The 14969-nt window shown below is 41.4% G+C and overlaps 1 protein-coding gene across 3 annotated transcripts in view; it reads left to right on the top strand.

Annotated features, from left to right (window-relative positions):
* The window catches only part of rps6ka1 (ribosomal protein S6 kinase a, polypeptide 1), an 89650-nt gene that overhangs the window by 14059 nt on the left and 60622 nt on the right, over positions 1–14969 (top strand). For all 3 annotated transcript variants that reach the window (XM_088931847.1, XM_088931846.1, XM_088931844.1), the window contains exon 2: positions 3–47. In XM_088931847.1, coding sequence (XP_088787973.1) covers positions 3–47 — 45 coding nt within the window. The remainder of the gene's footprint in view (positions 1–2; positions 48–14969) is intronic.

Genomic DNA, 14969 nt, shown 5'->3' with positions numbered 1-14969 from the left:
AGAATGGACAGAGCACAGCAGAGGAAGGTGTTGCTCCAGCTGTAAAGGTAGGATTTTTAAATCACTGTCTTTCTTCGGCCTCTGGTTCCTCTCCATGCAGAAACCACTAAAAGCAGGGGCTGCATTCATTTTTTGTTTCGAGATCTCCTACGTGGGCGATGTGTCTTTGTAAAAAAAAAATATGAAACCAAAAAAACAATGATGATATATGCAAAAAGTCACTTGCACACTGACATAATATTCCGTCTCCTTTCAGGTGTTTTATACCATTCATTAATCCATGATCAGAGCCACTTATTCATGTTCACATCTCAGAAAACAGATGGTTTTCATTGTTTTTTTAAAGTTTGATAGTGTCCGTGCCAGGTCCTGAGCAAACCAGCTTATTGATGAACAAAATTCCCTTTCTCACTCTTGGTGGACAAGCAGTTGTGGCACTCGTGTCATAAAAATGCTGAAATGCCATCAGGTCACTGCCATTTTAAAGCACTGACTAAAAGTCACAACGATTAAAACAAATATTAAAAAGGTAAAACAAAGAGCCTGAGTCATTACCAGGGGGCAGGCTGTCTCAAGTGACTTTCTGTTATAGAGGTTGAAACTGGGCCAGTTTGTCAGTTTTCCTTTGAGATTGACCTTGTTTCTGAGTCAGAATCTGCTGAGGTCCCATACTCTGTCTGGGCTCACGGATGACTAACTCTGTCCTCTCCAAATCACTAGGACAGCCATTGGTCCCTGAAACCAAAGCGCTTTCATTGTCAAAACCCTTTCATGATGAAAGGTAGCTGCTGTGAGGTGGAGAGGTTTCAGAGCTCTCTGAAATCCATTTGAAAGTTGTCATGGATGGTACTTCAGTCAAAGTCTGGGGAAATGTCTCCTGAATGTTGTTTTAATATTTGATTTCTTCGGTCCCTCACTACTGAGAGAAATAGCAGCAGCAGATTAGACCCCGGCTCCAATTCCAGGTGCCACGAGATCCCTCTATTCGGGCAGTGCCTTCATACTCTTTATTTTAAAGAAGTTTACATTGTTTAAATGGCATGTCAACTGTGAAATGAGTGTTTTGAATTTGTATTAAAGCATTTCATAATTAATTAAATGTTTTAACCTGCAATGTAATTTGTCATCCATTATTAGATCTTGCAAAATATAAAGGAAGCTTGATGTCTTTGAAGTCTTATGCAGCAATACTGTTTTGTTGGAGAACAGACAGTATAGAGTTCACTAAATTTCTCATAGTGTTTGTTCAGGTAAAGTGGTTTTCACACTTGAGGTACAGTGCTACAGTATATGTGTTTTCAGTTGTTACTTAAAATCGCATGTCTGAGGCTCAATGGGCCTGATTACATTGGGCTCTTGTCTGTGCCGTTATTATGCTTCAGTTCCCTGCTGTTTTTTTCATTTCCTGAGTTGTGCGCAAAACAAGTTAACTGTAGAGACATGAAACAAGCGTGACTGATTCTCTGAACAGCCTGCGTAGGAATAGGAGCATCCCGCTTGTGATTTTTAAATGCTCCCCGAGCTGACCTTCAGACGAAGGCGAGAACTGACGTCCTGTGGCCCCCCCTGAATTTCCTGTCTCTCGCCTCGCCAGTGGCATGGCACGTGGCATCGTCAGCCTTTAAACCCCCTTCAGAGTCAAATCAGCCGCCCTTACGGCATCACACTCTAATTAGCCAGGAGCCGTAAGCACAAAAGCTGGAGGTCATTTGCACATAACACAGCGGGCCCTTAGCATGTGGAGTTTGAACTGTGTACATTAATAATGCCCAGGTCTGTGTAATTGAATCTAGTCTTGATCTTTAAAACAACTCCGTCTTCTTTGATTATTTTGTGTGCAATGGGATTTCTCCATTTGCTTTCTGTGTGGCACGCTTCAGCATCTGAATTTATTTTGTCCTGTACAGTATATGCAATTTAAGTTATTCAGTAACCAAAGCCAAGCCCAGCTGGGTAGGTGCTGTGATACAAAAAACACAGAGGCCAGTGTAAGTTTTTCTCTTTTTCTTCAGTGTTAATGCAGTTGTTCAGTCAAAGTGCATCGGGCACGCAAACTGCTTTAATTCATATTGGAGGTTTTCTACGTATTGATTTGGGTCATCTGCGTAAGCATGACCTGCTTTTGGGTTGTCACATGGCGTGTTTTGTTGAAGCACAGCTCTAGGTTTCAGTCACTTGGCCGTGGTGGGTGGTTCTCGAGAATCAATATGTCTGAATTGTAACAAAAGAAATAGCTTGGCCTGCCAATAATGCAGCCCATTATGTGTGTTTCAGTCCCAGCACACCCAGGGAATAAAGGCAACACAGATGGCCTTATATCCAGCCACCAGGGAGCAGAGCGGACAGCAGTGTGGTGAATTACAGGAGGGCAGGCGTATTGTGGGGGTGCTAAAAGCAGCCGAAAAAGCCAGGTCATCTAATAGTATAAGGGCCATGGTGTTGCAATTAAGCATCCAGTGCTTTGGGAAAGGGCTTATTCTTGCTGTGCTGTCTTCCCAACTTCCCAACTGACATGGTCTCAAGGCCAACAGGGACATGCAAAAAGCACTTTTTAACATGGAAAATTTACAGACCATGTTCTTGTGAAAATGACCATTGCAGGGCTAATAAAAGAAGGAAACAGCACACTGATTTTAGAAAATGCCACATCCATCTTCCTGAATCGCAATTTAAGAGCAATACAATAGCTCATTTGTCTTTTTTTTTTTAACCAAAAGCAGCACTACGGCCTTTCAGGCTGATGTCATCATTGCCAAAGCTAAACAAGGCTGAGCCAGGTTTGTAGTGTGATGGGAGACCTCTAAGGAAAACCTGGTTACAGCTGGCGGCGGTGGTGGACCAGTAGGTGGCGCTCTTCCCTGTGGACCAGACCTCACCAACCACTGCCCCTGCATAGTTACTGGGGGAACTGTGCTGTAGGAGGTGCCACCCCTCAGATGAAAGTTTACTCCCAGAGTCTTGGCTAAATTCCACTCCAGGCTTGTACAATCCAGCCTTTCTAAAGTTCAAACTAAATTTAAATAATAATAAATGTTACCCAGGTGAGTGCAGCTTTTCAGAAGTGGATGAAGTGGATCCCTTCCTACATGTAAATTTCTTCAGGATCCGTTGGGATGAGAAGTGCTAATCAAATGTACAGAATGCAGTCTCTTCAGAAACAAGAATGAGGGTGAAAGACAAGACTGGGTTTTTCAGATATGAAATCATTTAGCTAAGTCAGTAAATCGGTAATAGTGGATTTATTTGCTGCGGCCTGTGGCACAGTGGGTAGCATTGCTGCCTTGCAACTGTGGGGCCCTGAGTTCAGTGCTGGACCTGTGGTGCAGTCTGTGTGGAGTTTGTATGTTCTCCTCATCTCCATGTTCATGGGTTTCCTCCTGTTTTCCTCCTGTTCCTCCCACAGTCCAAAAACATACTGGTAGGTTACTTTGGCTTCTGGGAAAATTGTCCCTGGTGTGAGTGTGTCTGTGTCTGCCTGTGTCTGTGTGTCTTTCCTGCAATGGCCTGGTGTCCTGACCAGGGTGTATCCTGCCTTGTGCCCGCTGCTGGCTGGGAAAGCGATTGGAAAAAGGATGGATTTGTTCCTTTTTCAGACATTGCTGCACCACCAGCATAACCGATCCACTTTGCCATGATTTCTGCTGATCTCATTGGTGAAAAGGGTCCAATGTTTCGCTTCCCTCCAAACCACATGTCAAGAGCCATACATTTCTAGACAAATTATCTAGTTCATTTTTGTGAATTCATAGATTGCGTGACCAGTACCCAGATATCATCTTTGATGTTAAACTAGTGTCACAGGAAGTGTCCAAGTGTCCCATTACCTGGAGATGCAAGTGTGCATTCAGCTGACACCAGAACACATCGGATTGCTGTGTTGCATTTTGGAAGATCTTAAATTTAATCACAGGTTCAGATGCGGTGCTGTATATGATTTCCAAAGGTACAAATAAAGGTTTCTTCCACTCAGAAACTTAGAGGGAAAGATACGGTCTTAAGAAGACCAGGACCCCAGTCATTCCAGTCACAAACTGTTTTCCCTCCTACCATCTGGTAAACGGTACCGAAGCATTCGGTCCAAGTCCAACAGACTATGGAACAGCTTCTACCTCCAGGCAATAAGACTGCTAAATGGCCAACCTGCAGCTCCTTTAGCAAATCACCTGTAATGGCTACATGGACACACAGTTTTCATTGTATTCAGCATAACTGCACTACGTGTAAATATTGCATACACCATGGACACATAGCAGCTCTATTCATATTGAGTTTTATTCAATTTCTATTACATCTATTATTATGTAACCTTATTTTCGTAACCTTAATTTTGTGATTTTTATGAGCTCGCAGAAAAGACATTTCATTGCCAGCAGCTACTGCTACACTCTGTATTATTGTGCATTTGATAAATAAACTTTGATTTGATTTGAGAAGGTTCTAAAGCAAAAATGTTTTAATTTTTTTTATTATTTCTAGATGCAGAGTACAGGGCATTATAAACTGCATTATAAGTATTATGAATTATTATAAACAATGATGTGAAGATGTGCGTAACTGAGCAGTGGGTCAGATCCAGGCTGGAATGTCTCAGCAACCCGTTCCAAACTGCCTCATCACAGAAACGCCATTCCTGCACTTTTGCGATATTGGAAAGCTAACCTTAATGCCAGGAAAGTCCATGTTTGGCAAGAATGACAGGCCAGGTCATTGCTCCTATGATATGGCAACACCCCTAGCACTGCCTAGCAACCAAGAGCATAGGCCACAGCCCATCTTCAACCTTGTGAACGTGACCCTCATGGTCAACTGGCTCTGTGACTTTCCTGATGCTTGTTGAGGACCTGGAAGTTTGAGCTGTGTACAATGTTTTAAAATTTCTTCTGCCATTTTAGTTATTGTGTGTAGATCTTAGACCATAATAATATACTGCTTGGCAGTTTCATTCATGGTTTCTTTTCTGGTATATTTCAGTGTGGATAAAGTTGGGAAAGCTACTTTAAATATAATGGGTCTCTGTTCTTATGCAATTAGCTGGTTTTCAATCTGAACAGCTGCACAGCCCCCAGGCTGGTGGTGTAGGATTTCCCAGAACTAGATGCAGGGATGCCGGAGACACTGGAGGTGATGTCTGTGAATGGCAAACACCAGCAAGGCAAGATTTCTCATCAGAGCAGGAGCAGGATGGGGAGTGGTAGTGGAGAGCTGGAGTTAGCTGTGAGGCAGAAACGTGTGACACAGAAAGGCACATTATTGCCGAAATCAGCATGCATGGAGCCCTTTGTGGTGGATTAGAGCTGAAAGGCACCTTGTCTTACCTTTTGCTTGTTGGATTTGATAACTGGTTTAATCTGTTATCTCTCAGGCGAAGAACGGAAGACCTTTAATTGTATAAACCTGGAGAACATATCACTGTAATAAAATAATTGTTTGCGTGATTCTAAGGAGTATTGCATGTAGGAGACCGGATTCATTCACCACTCAAGTGCAGCTTCCACCTGGGCGACATTTGAACATGCATAGAGATCAGAACAGGAAGTGACATCACAGTTCACCTCTGACCTTGTGGCTCAGATGGCTCCATAAAGGGGAACATAAACCCTTTTGGGTGATAAGGGTTCTCCACAATGGCTGTTAATTTTTATTGGAGAAAGACTTGTATTACACTCCCATCTGTGCATTTAAGTGCCGTGAACTAGGACATCCATTTGGTCCATTTTACTCTGGGCCCCACATCGAAACATAAATTTAACTGTATGAATTTTCGGTCACCAGCCAGTTCAGTGAGTGTTACTGTTCATTTAGGGACTGTTAAAAACAAGAGGAGGCCGTTCAGCCCATCTAGCCCAATTGGTAATTAGTAGATTATTGATCGCAGGGTCTCATCCAGCTGTTCCTGAAGGAAGTCAAGGTATCGACTTCAACAACATAGCTGGGTGCCTTGTTCCCCACTCCCACAACCCTTTGTGCCTTGTGTTCCTCTATTAAGTGTACTTTAATGTAGTTTCCACGTATGTCCTCTGGTATGAGTTCTGAAGCCATAGTGCTCCAGTATGCTAACCACACACCAGCTATCAGTGGGGAGTGATGAAGCCAATTCATAGATGGGGATTATTAGGAGACCAGGGGGAATTTTGGCCAGGACACTGGGGTAACACCCCTGCTCTTTTAAAAAAAAATGCCCAGCTGAACCTGAACCTCAGTTTTACGTCTTATCCGATGGATGGTGCCAATTGTATGGTATTGTGTTTACATTACTATGCTAGGGCATTATGACCCACACAGACCACTGGGTGAGAGCCCCCTACTGGCCCCATTAACACCTCGTCCAGCAGCAACCTTAGCTTTCCCAGGAGGTCTCCCATCCAGATACTGGCCAGGTTCCCACCTGCTTAGCTTCAGTGGGTTGCCAGTTGTGAGTTGCGGGGTGATATAGCAGCAAAAGGCCTGCTGCAGTGATCAAAGACAAGTAAGAGCTGACCATTACAAATTGCAGGCAGTAAAAATAACAATGATTTGTCATTACTGTTTTTTAAGAAAATCTGACTTTGAATTCTGTGAGTATACTGAGTTTTTGGTTAGGGCTAAAATGGTGCATTTTGTAGAGGGAGGCTTTTCAGCATGAAACTGAAAGGTACAGAATTGATCTTGTGTTTTGTCACATTTGATACGTGAGGGCAACAGAGAGAGCTCCACTGGCAATTTATTTATTTCCACCATGTTGACTAAAAATAGACTTGTCGTCTTTGTGAACCCGCAGGGTTCATTTGTCTTTGTCCTAATGGTCTGTACCATATAACCTGATGTTGAGTGTTATTGATCTGAAGTGTTAAGCGAAACAAGGAATTTGAGATTCTTTTAATAGCCATCCAGTTATGAAGCACTTCCTTCTATCCATCCAGAGTTTCCCATCTCTCTTAGCCAGCATGGTGCTGATTAAAGCTCATTGGTCTTGGTTTTCTCTTCATGGGGGGTTAGAATATTATGTCCAATTGAAGGTTGTGTGAGCTCTTCAGACACAGCTGTGTTCCAGCTTTATGAGGTATGAGGATTGTGAGGTCTGTGAATAATGAAGAGAGCTAGACAGTAGAAAGAATCATTCATCTGATCTCTGTGTATTTACCTCTGTCTCTAGGGTGCTGGGAGATGGTAAGAGAATTCCCCTATTGCCTTGTTTCGATCTTCCTCTTTTTGGACCATGGAACACTTACCACCACATTAAGTTGAAAAATACAGCAGCACAGTGTTGTCAGATGGTCCCATGGGCTGTTCCCAACCATCCATCCATTTTCGAACTGCTTTTTTAAAATCAGATTTGCAGGGGAGCTGGAGCCTGTCCCAGCAAGCAGCAGACGCAAGGCAGGATGCACCCAGAACGGGACGCCAGTCCATTGCAGGGATCAACCACAGACGCAGACATGCACACACTCACATCAAGGCCAGTTTTCCCAGAAACCAATTAACCTATCAGTATGTCTTTGGCCTATAGAAGGAATCTGAAGGAAACGCATGCAACTGTGTGGGGAGAACATACAAACTCCACACAGACAGCACCCCAGGTCTTGAATGGGACCCAAGTGCCATCCGTTCTGCTCACATGTTTCTTTAATGTTTGTAAATTACAGTATTAGAAAAAGTGAGGCTAAGTTTTGCCAGATATAAGTGCTTTAATATTGATTTCTGGAGGAAATACTGTAGCAGCATTCCACTTAATTTTAAAGTCCAGTCCATCCAGTCTCCTTTTCCAGAGGTCATCCTTTATTGGGTGCAGCAGACCTCTTACTAGGTAGTTGGCTGTTGATACGTCTTTCAGCAGCCCTAGGTGTGATGAAAGCACATCCTCTGTGTTTCTGCAGCAGCTGAGAGAGATGTCAGAGAGCAACTTCCAGGACTGTGCCACCCAATGGAAACCTGCCCTTTTCCCAGCATTATTGTAACCGCCTTGTCAAGCACTGTGTGGAATCTGGCACAGGGCAGAGCAGCAGATTGATTTTAATGTTCACTATCGAAGCATGTCTGGGCGACGGTCTTCCTCCCGCCTACCCCTGCAGGCCACGTGTGCACACGCGACCTCACTAACCCCGGTGCTCCAAGCTCACGGGTCCTGCAGGGGTATCAGTCCCCAGGCGTGCCAAGGCGGCACCGAACAACTGAGCAACACAGGCAGAGCAAGTCAGAACAAGTGCGAAACAGCAGGAAATGGTCAAAAACAGCATCAAAGCCATTTTCCTGCATTCACACAGTCTATTAAACTCTGCAGGTCGAGGTATATGCAATCCTCAGTTCCCGAGCACTGTTTGAAGTTCTTCCTAATCAGCACCATGATATTTTAGATGCACAGAAACTTTCATGGAAGCCTTTCTATTTATAGTGTTACATTTGAATCTGCTAACTTTCCAGTGAATCCAAGAGCTTAATGGTTACAATGTTTTCCAACAGCTGAAAGATGACAGCACTGTTGTTGTGATGTGCAGTGTCAAGCAAATTAAATGTATTCAGAAAATGGAGATTAGATGTATTATATTTAATAATTATCTCTTGTTCGTAATAACAGAGCTGATTAGAAAGCTTGCAAAATTGCATCTCCTGGTTAGACTCCAGATAGTAATCTGACACTGATTGCTATAAATAATTTAGGAAAAATAATTGATTGTATTAAATTGACAAGATCTTGTCATGCCTACCAGATTAATGATGTTGTTTACAACAGTAAATGCTATTCTTGTAGAAATTAAATGTTGAGTTCAAGAAGCCAAACTGTAAATTAAAGGTCATAACATCACTTAGGTAGGATCTTGTATTGGTTACAGTTTTGATCACCCTATTATACAATCAAGCTTAACAAGGTCAATTTCTGGTTTAAAAGGAAAGTTCATGCACAATTTTACTTCGTCGTTATTCTTAACTTCTTTACACACAGAGTTGCAGGTGTAGAATAGATAGAAGATACCCTGAGATCAAATTTGAAGGTCTTTGAGAAAGGGCTTGACAGTTCTCCTCCTAAGACCCATAATGTTGAAGACTAGCCAGAAGGACGAAAGGACTTCCGAGTGTGTCCTTGTCAGTTCATGAGTGATATAGAAAACAAGTCGAGGCCTCTCAAAATACTGTAGCACATACTGGCCAATGTAGCATTTAAAAAAAACTGTTAGTGCTTTAAGAAACCCATCCTTTTGGTTTCAACCACACACAGTTCTTGCTGATATAAATGAAACTGACATACAGACGTCTATGCTCTGCTAGGTTCTAAAAGAATTCCTCACACTATCGGCTCTGTCTGGTGGGATTTATTACAGCTACTGTGCACCAGGACTGCCTTTGAAATTCTAAATTAATGCCAGAGAGATTCCACTTTAATAATTATGTTCCAGTTGCATATTCAGTGTAAAGAATGAGTCATTTTGCTGTACATTTGGGTCTGCCGAAAAATTTACACATCACATGCATTTTTTTTTTGCTGACATTGCTTTTGTTTTTTTCTTAAGAGGAAAGATTGTGTCACTGTGAGGCTGTCAAACTTCATAAAGTTTTCAAAGAAGCAAGTAAAGGTTAACTGAACTTTTGTTAAGAACTTTTCAGATGTGCAATTCACACCTGAAGGAAGACTCCACTCCCAAAATATTTTCTCCTTTTTACTTTCCAGCTGGAAATGAACATTTACCTGTTCCTTTGCAGCCATCACACATTGACAGCTCCCCACATGAACCTTTTCATAGTGTTTGGCCCTGAATTACTGTATTCACAGCTTTAGTGTGTAGAGGGACATTTTTAAATTAGGTTCTGGTTTTGTTTTGTTTTTAAGGCCCTACATTTTGGGTGTAAAAGTTGTTTGCAAAGCTCAGTCATAACTAGGAATGGGATGTGGATTTAAACTTGCTGCATTAGACTAACTTGGCTTTATTAAAAATTATTTTAAAAAAATGGTGCAATTATGCATCTTTAGATGACCATCTGGAGTCTATTACATGAAAGCAAGGTGACAGCGAACGTGCTGCTCAACATACGGTCTCCTGATTTTGCTGTGCTGGAAATAAACCAGAAAAGAATTAAACAAAAAGCCATGTGTGACAAAGCCTCTTAATCCAGAATGTGAAACCACTGGTTGTTTCATTCACTGGGATTTTAAATTCAATTATCATCCCCCCACCAACTCCCCCCTGCCTTGTTTCAACACAAAAAGGTAAATGCAGAGACTAAAAGGATGGTTTATTTCTCAAAATCAATGAGCGTTCTCTTTGACAACACATCTTTCACAACCTCTTTTCCCCTTTCCTAACTGGTGCCTGGAAGAGCCGAGGCACCAGCACATCTTTATAGGATTAAAAATGATCGTTTTGATGAGGGGAGCGTTCCAAAGAAGAGATTAACGTTTGTCTATTTCTGCACAGCTTGTGGCATCCTTAATTGATACCGTTTAATTATGTTTCAGTGCAAAAAAGCAAACAGTTGTCATTTTTGGTGCTACAGAAAAAAAGTGGCTTTAAGAAAATGAGATTAGCTGCCTAATACAATGGAGCATCACAATATTATTGCTTGAAAACATGAACTCTTACTTATTTTGTAATCTTATGCATTCTACAGTGTTTTTCATGGGTAAGCTGGGAAACAAGCAAACTTATTACCGTACTGTCATATTAAAATAAGCTCTCAAAAAGTGTAGCTGTTCAGGTCATGCAATTTTTTATCACACTTAGAAAAATGATAGTTCAGATTGTATGATTAGGGGATAAATAAGACTCCAGTTACATGCTGTCGCTCATGGTGTTAAAAACACTTCTGCATGAAAATCCCCTTAACGTATGAACATGACCTTTATGATATTCAAGGCCAGTCCACCAGATCCTGCCATGTTTCAGTCTCATCCATTTTTGTGCCTGGTGTTATGTCATATACCTTTTGATAAACTGTTTATTTTAATGTGCCAGGGCTTTGCATTAGCGTAGGAACATGATCCAGGGTTTGTGTAAAAAAAAAAGAGAAGTGCATGACCTTTAGCTTATCCAACCAGTGTTTGCAGTGTGCAGTTCGGATGAGTGCTGGGGGAAGCAACTGTTCGTTCTTGTGCAGTTTTCCCGAGACAAGTTTGGAACGACAGTGAATGAGGTGATGCCAACAAGAATGTTATCACTCAGCCTGCTGTTCGAGGAAAGTGAAGATGCTGCTGTTTCTGGACAGAAAGTGGAAATGGGAGTTTGACATGGTACCATGTACCATGAGTCCTGAGTACTGTACAGTATATGGTATGGGATGGAAATGTTCTTTTCCAATTTTGCAAGTCTCCCATTATCAGCCACTATTGAGGTTCCCCTCATAGGGCCAGACTCTGCTCCAATGTTTCCAAGATGGGATACTGTTTCATTTTTCCTCCAAAGAAAAAAATTAAAATGTAAATGGAGAATTTGAACTGCTAAATTGATGTTGTTGCTTAGTTACACCAAAGCATTGTGACAGTAGCACAGCCCTTTATCACTTTCGGAGAATGAATTTTATTTTATCTTCAGTTCCACTTGTCTTTGGTTGTCTTTTAGTTGGTAGCCTGTTGTCCAGGTTTGAGCCACATAATGACACCTGAGGTTATTACAGGGTGATTGATTGGTGCAGCTGACCCGAAGCAGTGTCCAAGCAGATTTGGGAGATATGTTCGCTTGTGAGCTAAAGTGTAATCAAAGTAACTGGGGAAAAAAAACCAAATGAATGTTAAAAAATAATGACCTTTTAAAAATTGGCTTATTTTAAGGATTGTGGTGCGTCTTGCGATTAGTATTATCATATCCTATCATCATAAACCTTTCTCATGTAGAATCAGTTTGGTGCCGGTAAATTTAACTTTAAACTTGTCATACTGTGTGCATTATCGAGTCCTGACCCTGGCCCTTCAGAATCCAGGAGACTAAGTTCTAACATCTGTAGTTAAATTGATTAAGTTGTAATTGAATCAATGTATCCCTTCAGGTCTTTATGCTGTTGATGTCAGGTAAATAGTCGAAACCCTGCAGGATTCTGGGCCCTGGAGCTGAGATAGCCTGCCTTGGTCAATAGGTGACTAACTGCAGATATGCTCATTCTTACTGGAACCAGGGCCAAGTATAAAAGGCATGCATAATTTAAACTAAAGATCTAAAATGGTCATGTTGCTGTCAGTCAGTGGGTAGTTAAATTGCAAGAAAGCCCTCCAATTCTAGCAGAATGGTGCACTCTTCTTCATTATTAGGAGCTCTGACAAATTAATATCTGTGCCACGGAAAGCATTGTCTCTGCTCCCGAGAGTTTTAGAAAGTATTGCTGGTGTGTCGGCAGCAGAAGCACGACCGCGTACAGCAAATTGGACCAACCACATTTATTTAATTTTCTCCGAAATGACATTTGTTCTCTCTCCAATTATTAGAGCTTCAGGCCGTTGGGCTCAGCTGCCCAGGGTGTACTTTTCATATAGAAGCACAAGTAATTAGAGGGCACGTCCCTGTTGAGTGAGGCAGACTTTTTCATGTGTTTTCATTTATATACGTAGAAATAAAACAAATTTAGCTTTATTCGGTTTGTGCAGTAATGCTTCCTGTTTTTAAGAATTAGAGCTATGTAAAAAACATACTACTTCAGTGCTAACCACATCTCTACACAATGCAGGGTTATCAATGTTCTGCTAGTGTGGTTATTGCTTATGAAGTCACCAAAAGGTGTGTTAACAGTGGAGTGTCAGAAAGCTGCCTGTCTCACACTATTGAAACACCAGGTTTTGATTGCATGCGTTTCAGAGAATTGATATGCTTTCTATTTGCATCCATGTGTAGTTAGTGGTCAATTCTAACACCTGGTTGGCCCATTTTTTTCATTTCTGTAATTTCTATTTTGTGACCATTGTAGTAACAGACTCTAAAGCATTGTTAACATCCGTAGAAAGGCATTGTCAGCGTGTGGAAGAGACAGATACTGTACAGGAGCCTCCAGTAGACGAGACCCAAAGACATACAGTATGGCAATTCCAAACTGTGGTGGATACATGATGATGTTAATATTCAACAGAATAAAAGTTATCGTTAATAGGACAATCATCCACACGGGGAAAACAGGACGACTGTCCTTTTTTTGTAACTGTTTTTTAAGTTCTGATATTGACTGTATCAACATTTAAGGCCCTCTTAATGTGAGCTGCAGGTGTTATCTGAGATGTGCTTGTTGCTTAATGGTTGCACAACAAGAGAGTGTTTACATAAATTTCAGGTTAAACTATGTTCATATCCCAGTGCATTCCGACAACTAAAGTTGGTTTATTTTAACTGCCAATATCTGGCTGTCAGTTTTTTCTGTTTATTACAGAGGCCTCTCCTTTCTCAGCCATCTGTGTTACTGCTTACAGCACTAATAATGTTACTGGCAATTTGAGTTTTTATTGCTGAGATATTACAGCAATTGACAGCTATAATTCGTCTGCCAAAATGGTTGGATGTATTCGGCGGATGCTGTTGTATGTTTTGCGGCACGTACCGTGTGACACTGCTAGACTGCAATTTCATTACTCGATCAGGGCTGCTGAGGGGAAATCGGAAGCTGCCCCTCGTGAAACTAGACAAGTGCCAGATTGTCCAGTGAATTATGAAAACGGGGGTTTCAACTGGGATTTTTAATGACCACAGAGAGTCGGGACCTCAGTTTTACATCTCATAAGAAGGACAGCGCCTTTTTACAGTATAGTAAAAATAATATAGTCACAGACTATACTAACATATAATAGTGTATACTATATATATACTATATAGTATATACTATATATATGTATATATACTGTATGTATATATAGTATATACTAATAGTATAGACTATACTACAGTATAGTCACATAGACAGCAGGGTGAGCACCCCCTGCTGGCCCCACTAACGCCTCTTCCAGCCGCAACCTTAGTTTTCCCATGGCGTCTCCCATCTAGGTACTGACCACACCTGCTGAGCTTCAGTGGGTTGCCAGTTGTGAGTTGCAGGGTGATATGGCTGCTGGTGATTTAACTATTTTACTATTTACATTTTACTATTATTATCTCATCTTGATAACAAGTGTCTTCAGGTCTTCACTCCACCTAAGCTCTTCACTGCTTAATTGTGCCATTTTACTTTTCACCTGAGGTTTGGAGACCTTATAACCTGTTGTTTTGTGAGAACTGTAGCTGCACTCTTTTCTTTTCTGACCCTAGGACACTTCTGAAGAAATTACTCTGAAAGGCAAACACCATTAATTAATAATTATAGTATCACTGTTGGCCCTGTAAGAGTAAATCTGTGTCGGAGTGTTGGCTGAAATAGGGAGTCAAAATGTTCTCTGTGTTTCTGGGGACCCTGTGCACAATCTCTGAGGGCTCTCGGTGTTTCCCAGATATCTGGTTGAAAATCCTCTGCTTATACAGTCTGTACAATATGGAGGTTTTACATTTAGCTACACATAGATGTCCTTGTGGTACCATCTTGGATCTGATCCATTTCAGTCTTCTCACCTCTTGTCCAGGTCTGTGTGCTGCTCTTTCCAGGGACATTAAAGTCACATTACCATTGCACAGCGATGTGGTCCATTCCAGGCTTTACCAGAGACAGTGTCTTGTTTCTTATAGACCTTTTATTCTTTTCAAGGAGTCAGCCTGTTACTGAAACACAGCTAAGACCAGACAAGACTTTCCCTAAGTAGGCCTTTTAAGTATTTTTAAAATAAAAGAAAATAGCTGCACATTTTCAAATTCAGTGTTTTGATCCATAGCATGTCCTGCGCTAAAAAGTACTGTGCTTTACGCTGTACAGAGAAGGTCTTGCACTGAAGGAATTGAAATTAATTAGACATGAGCATCTGTGCTTAAATCAGTTCTACAACTCATTAAGCAATTAGAATTTAGAAATTCTAAAATTATTGTGTGCTTTATCCCTGAATACATTAAATGGCAGCAGCTGTTTAGGCATATGTCAGAATGCTGATGGAGCTTCTTTCGAGAAATAAG

The sequence above is a fragment of the Atractosteus spatula genome, chromosome 14, assembly GCF_055471065.1.
Source record: "Atractosteus spatula isolate fAtrSpa1 chromosome 14, fAtrSpa1.hap1, whole genome shotgun sequence".
Taxonomy (NCBI): Eukaryota; Metazoa; Chordata; class Actinopteri; order Semionotiformes; family Lepisosteidae; genus Atractosteus; species Atractosteus spatula.
Note: the sequence above shows the minus strand (reverse complement) of the source record. Positions and strands in the feature narration are given on the sequence as shown.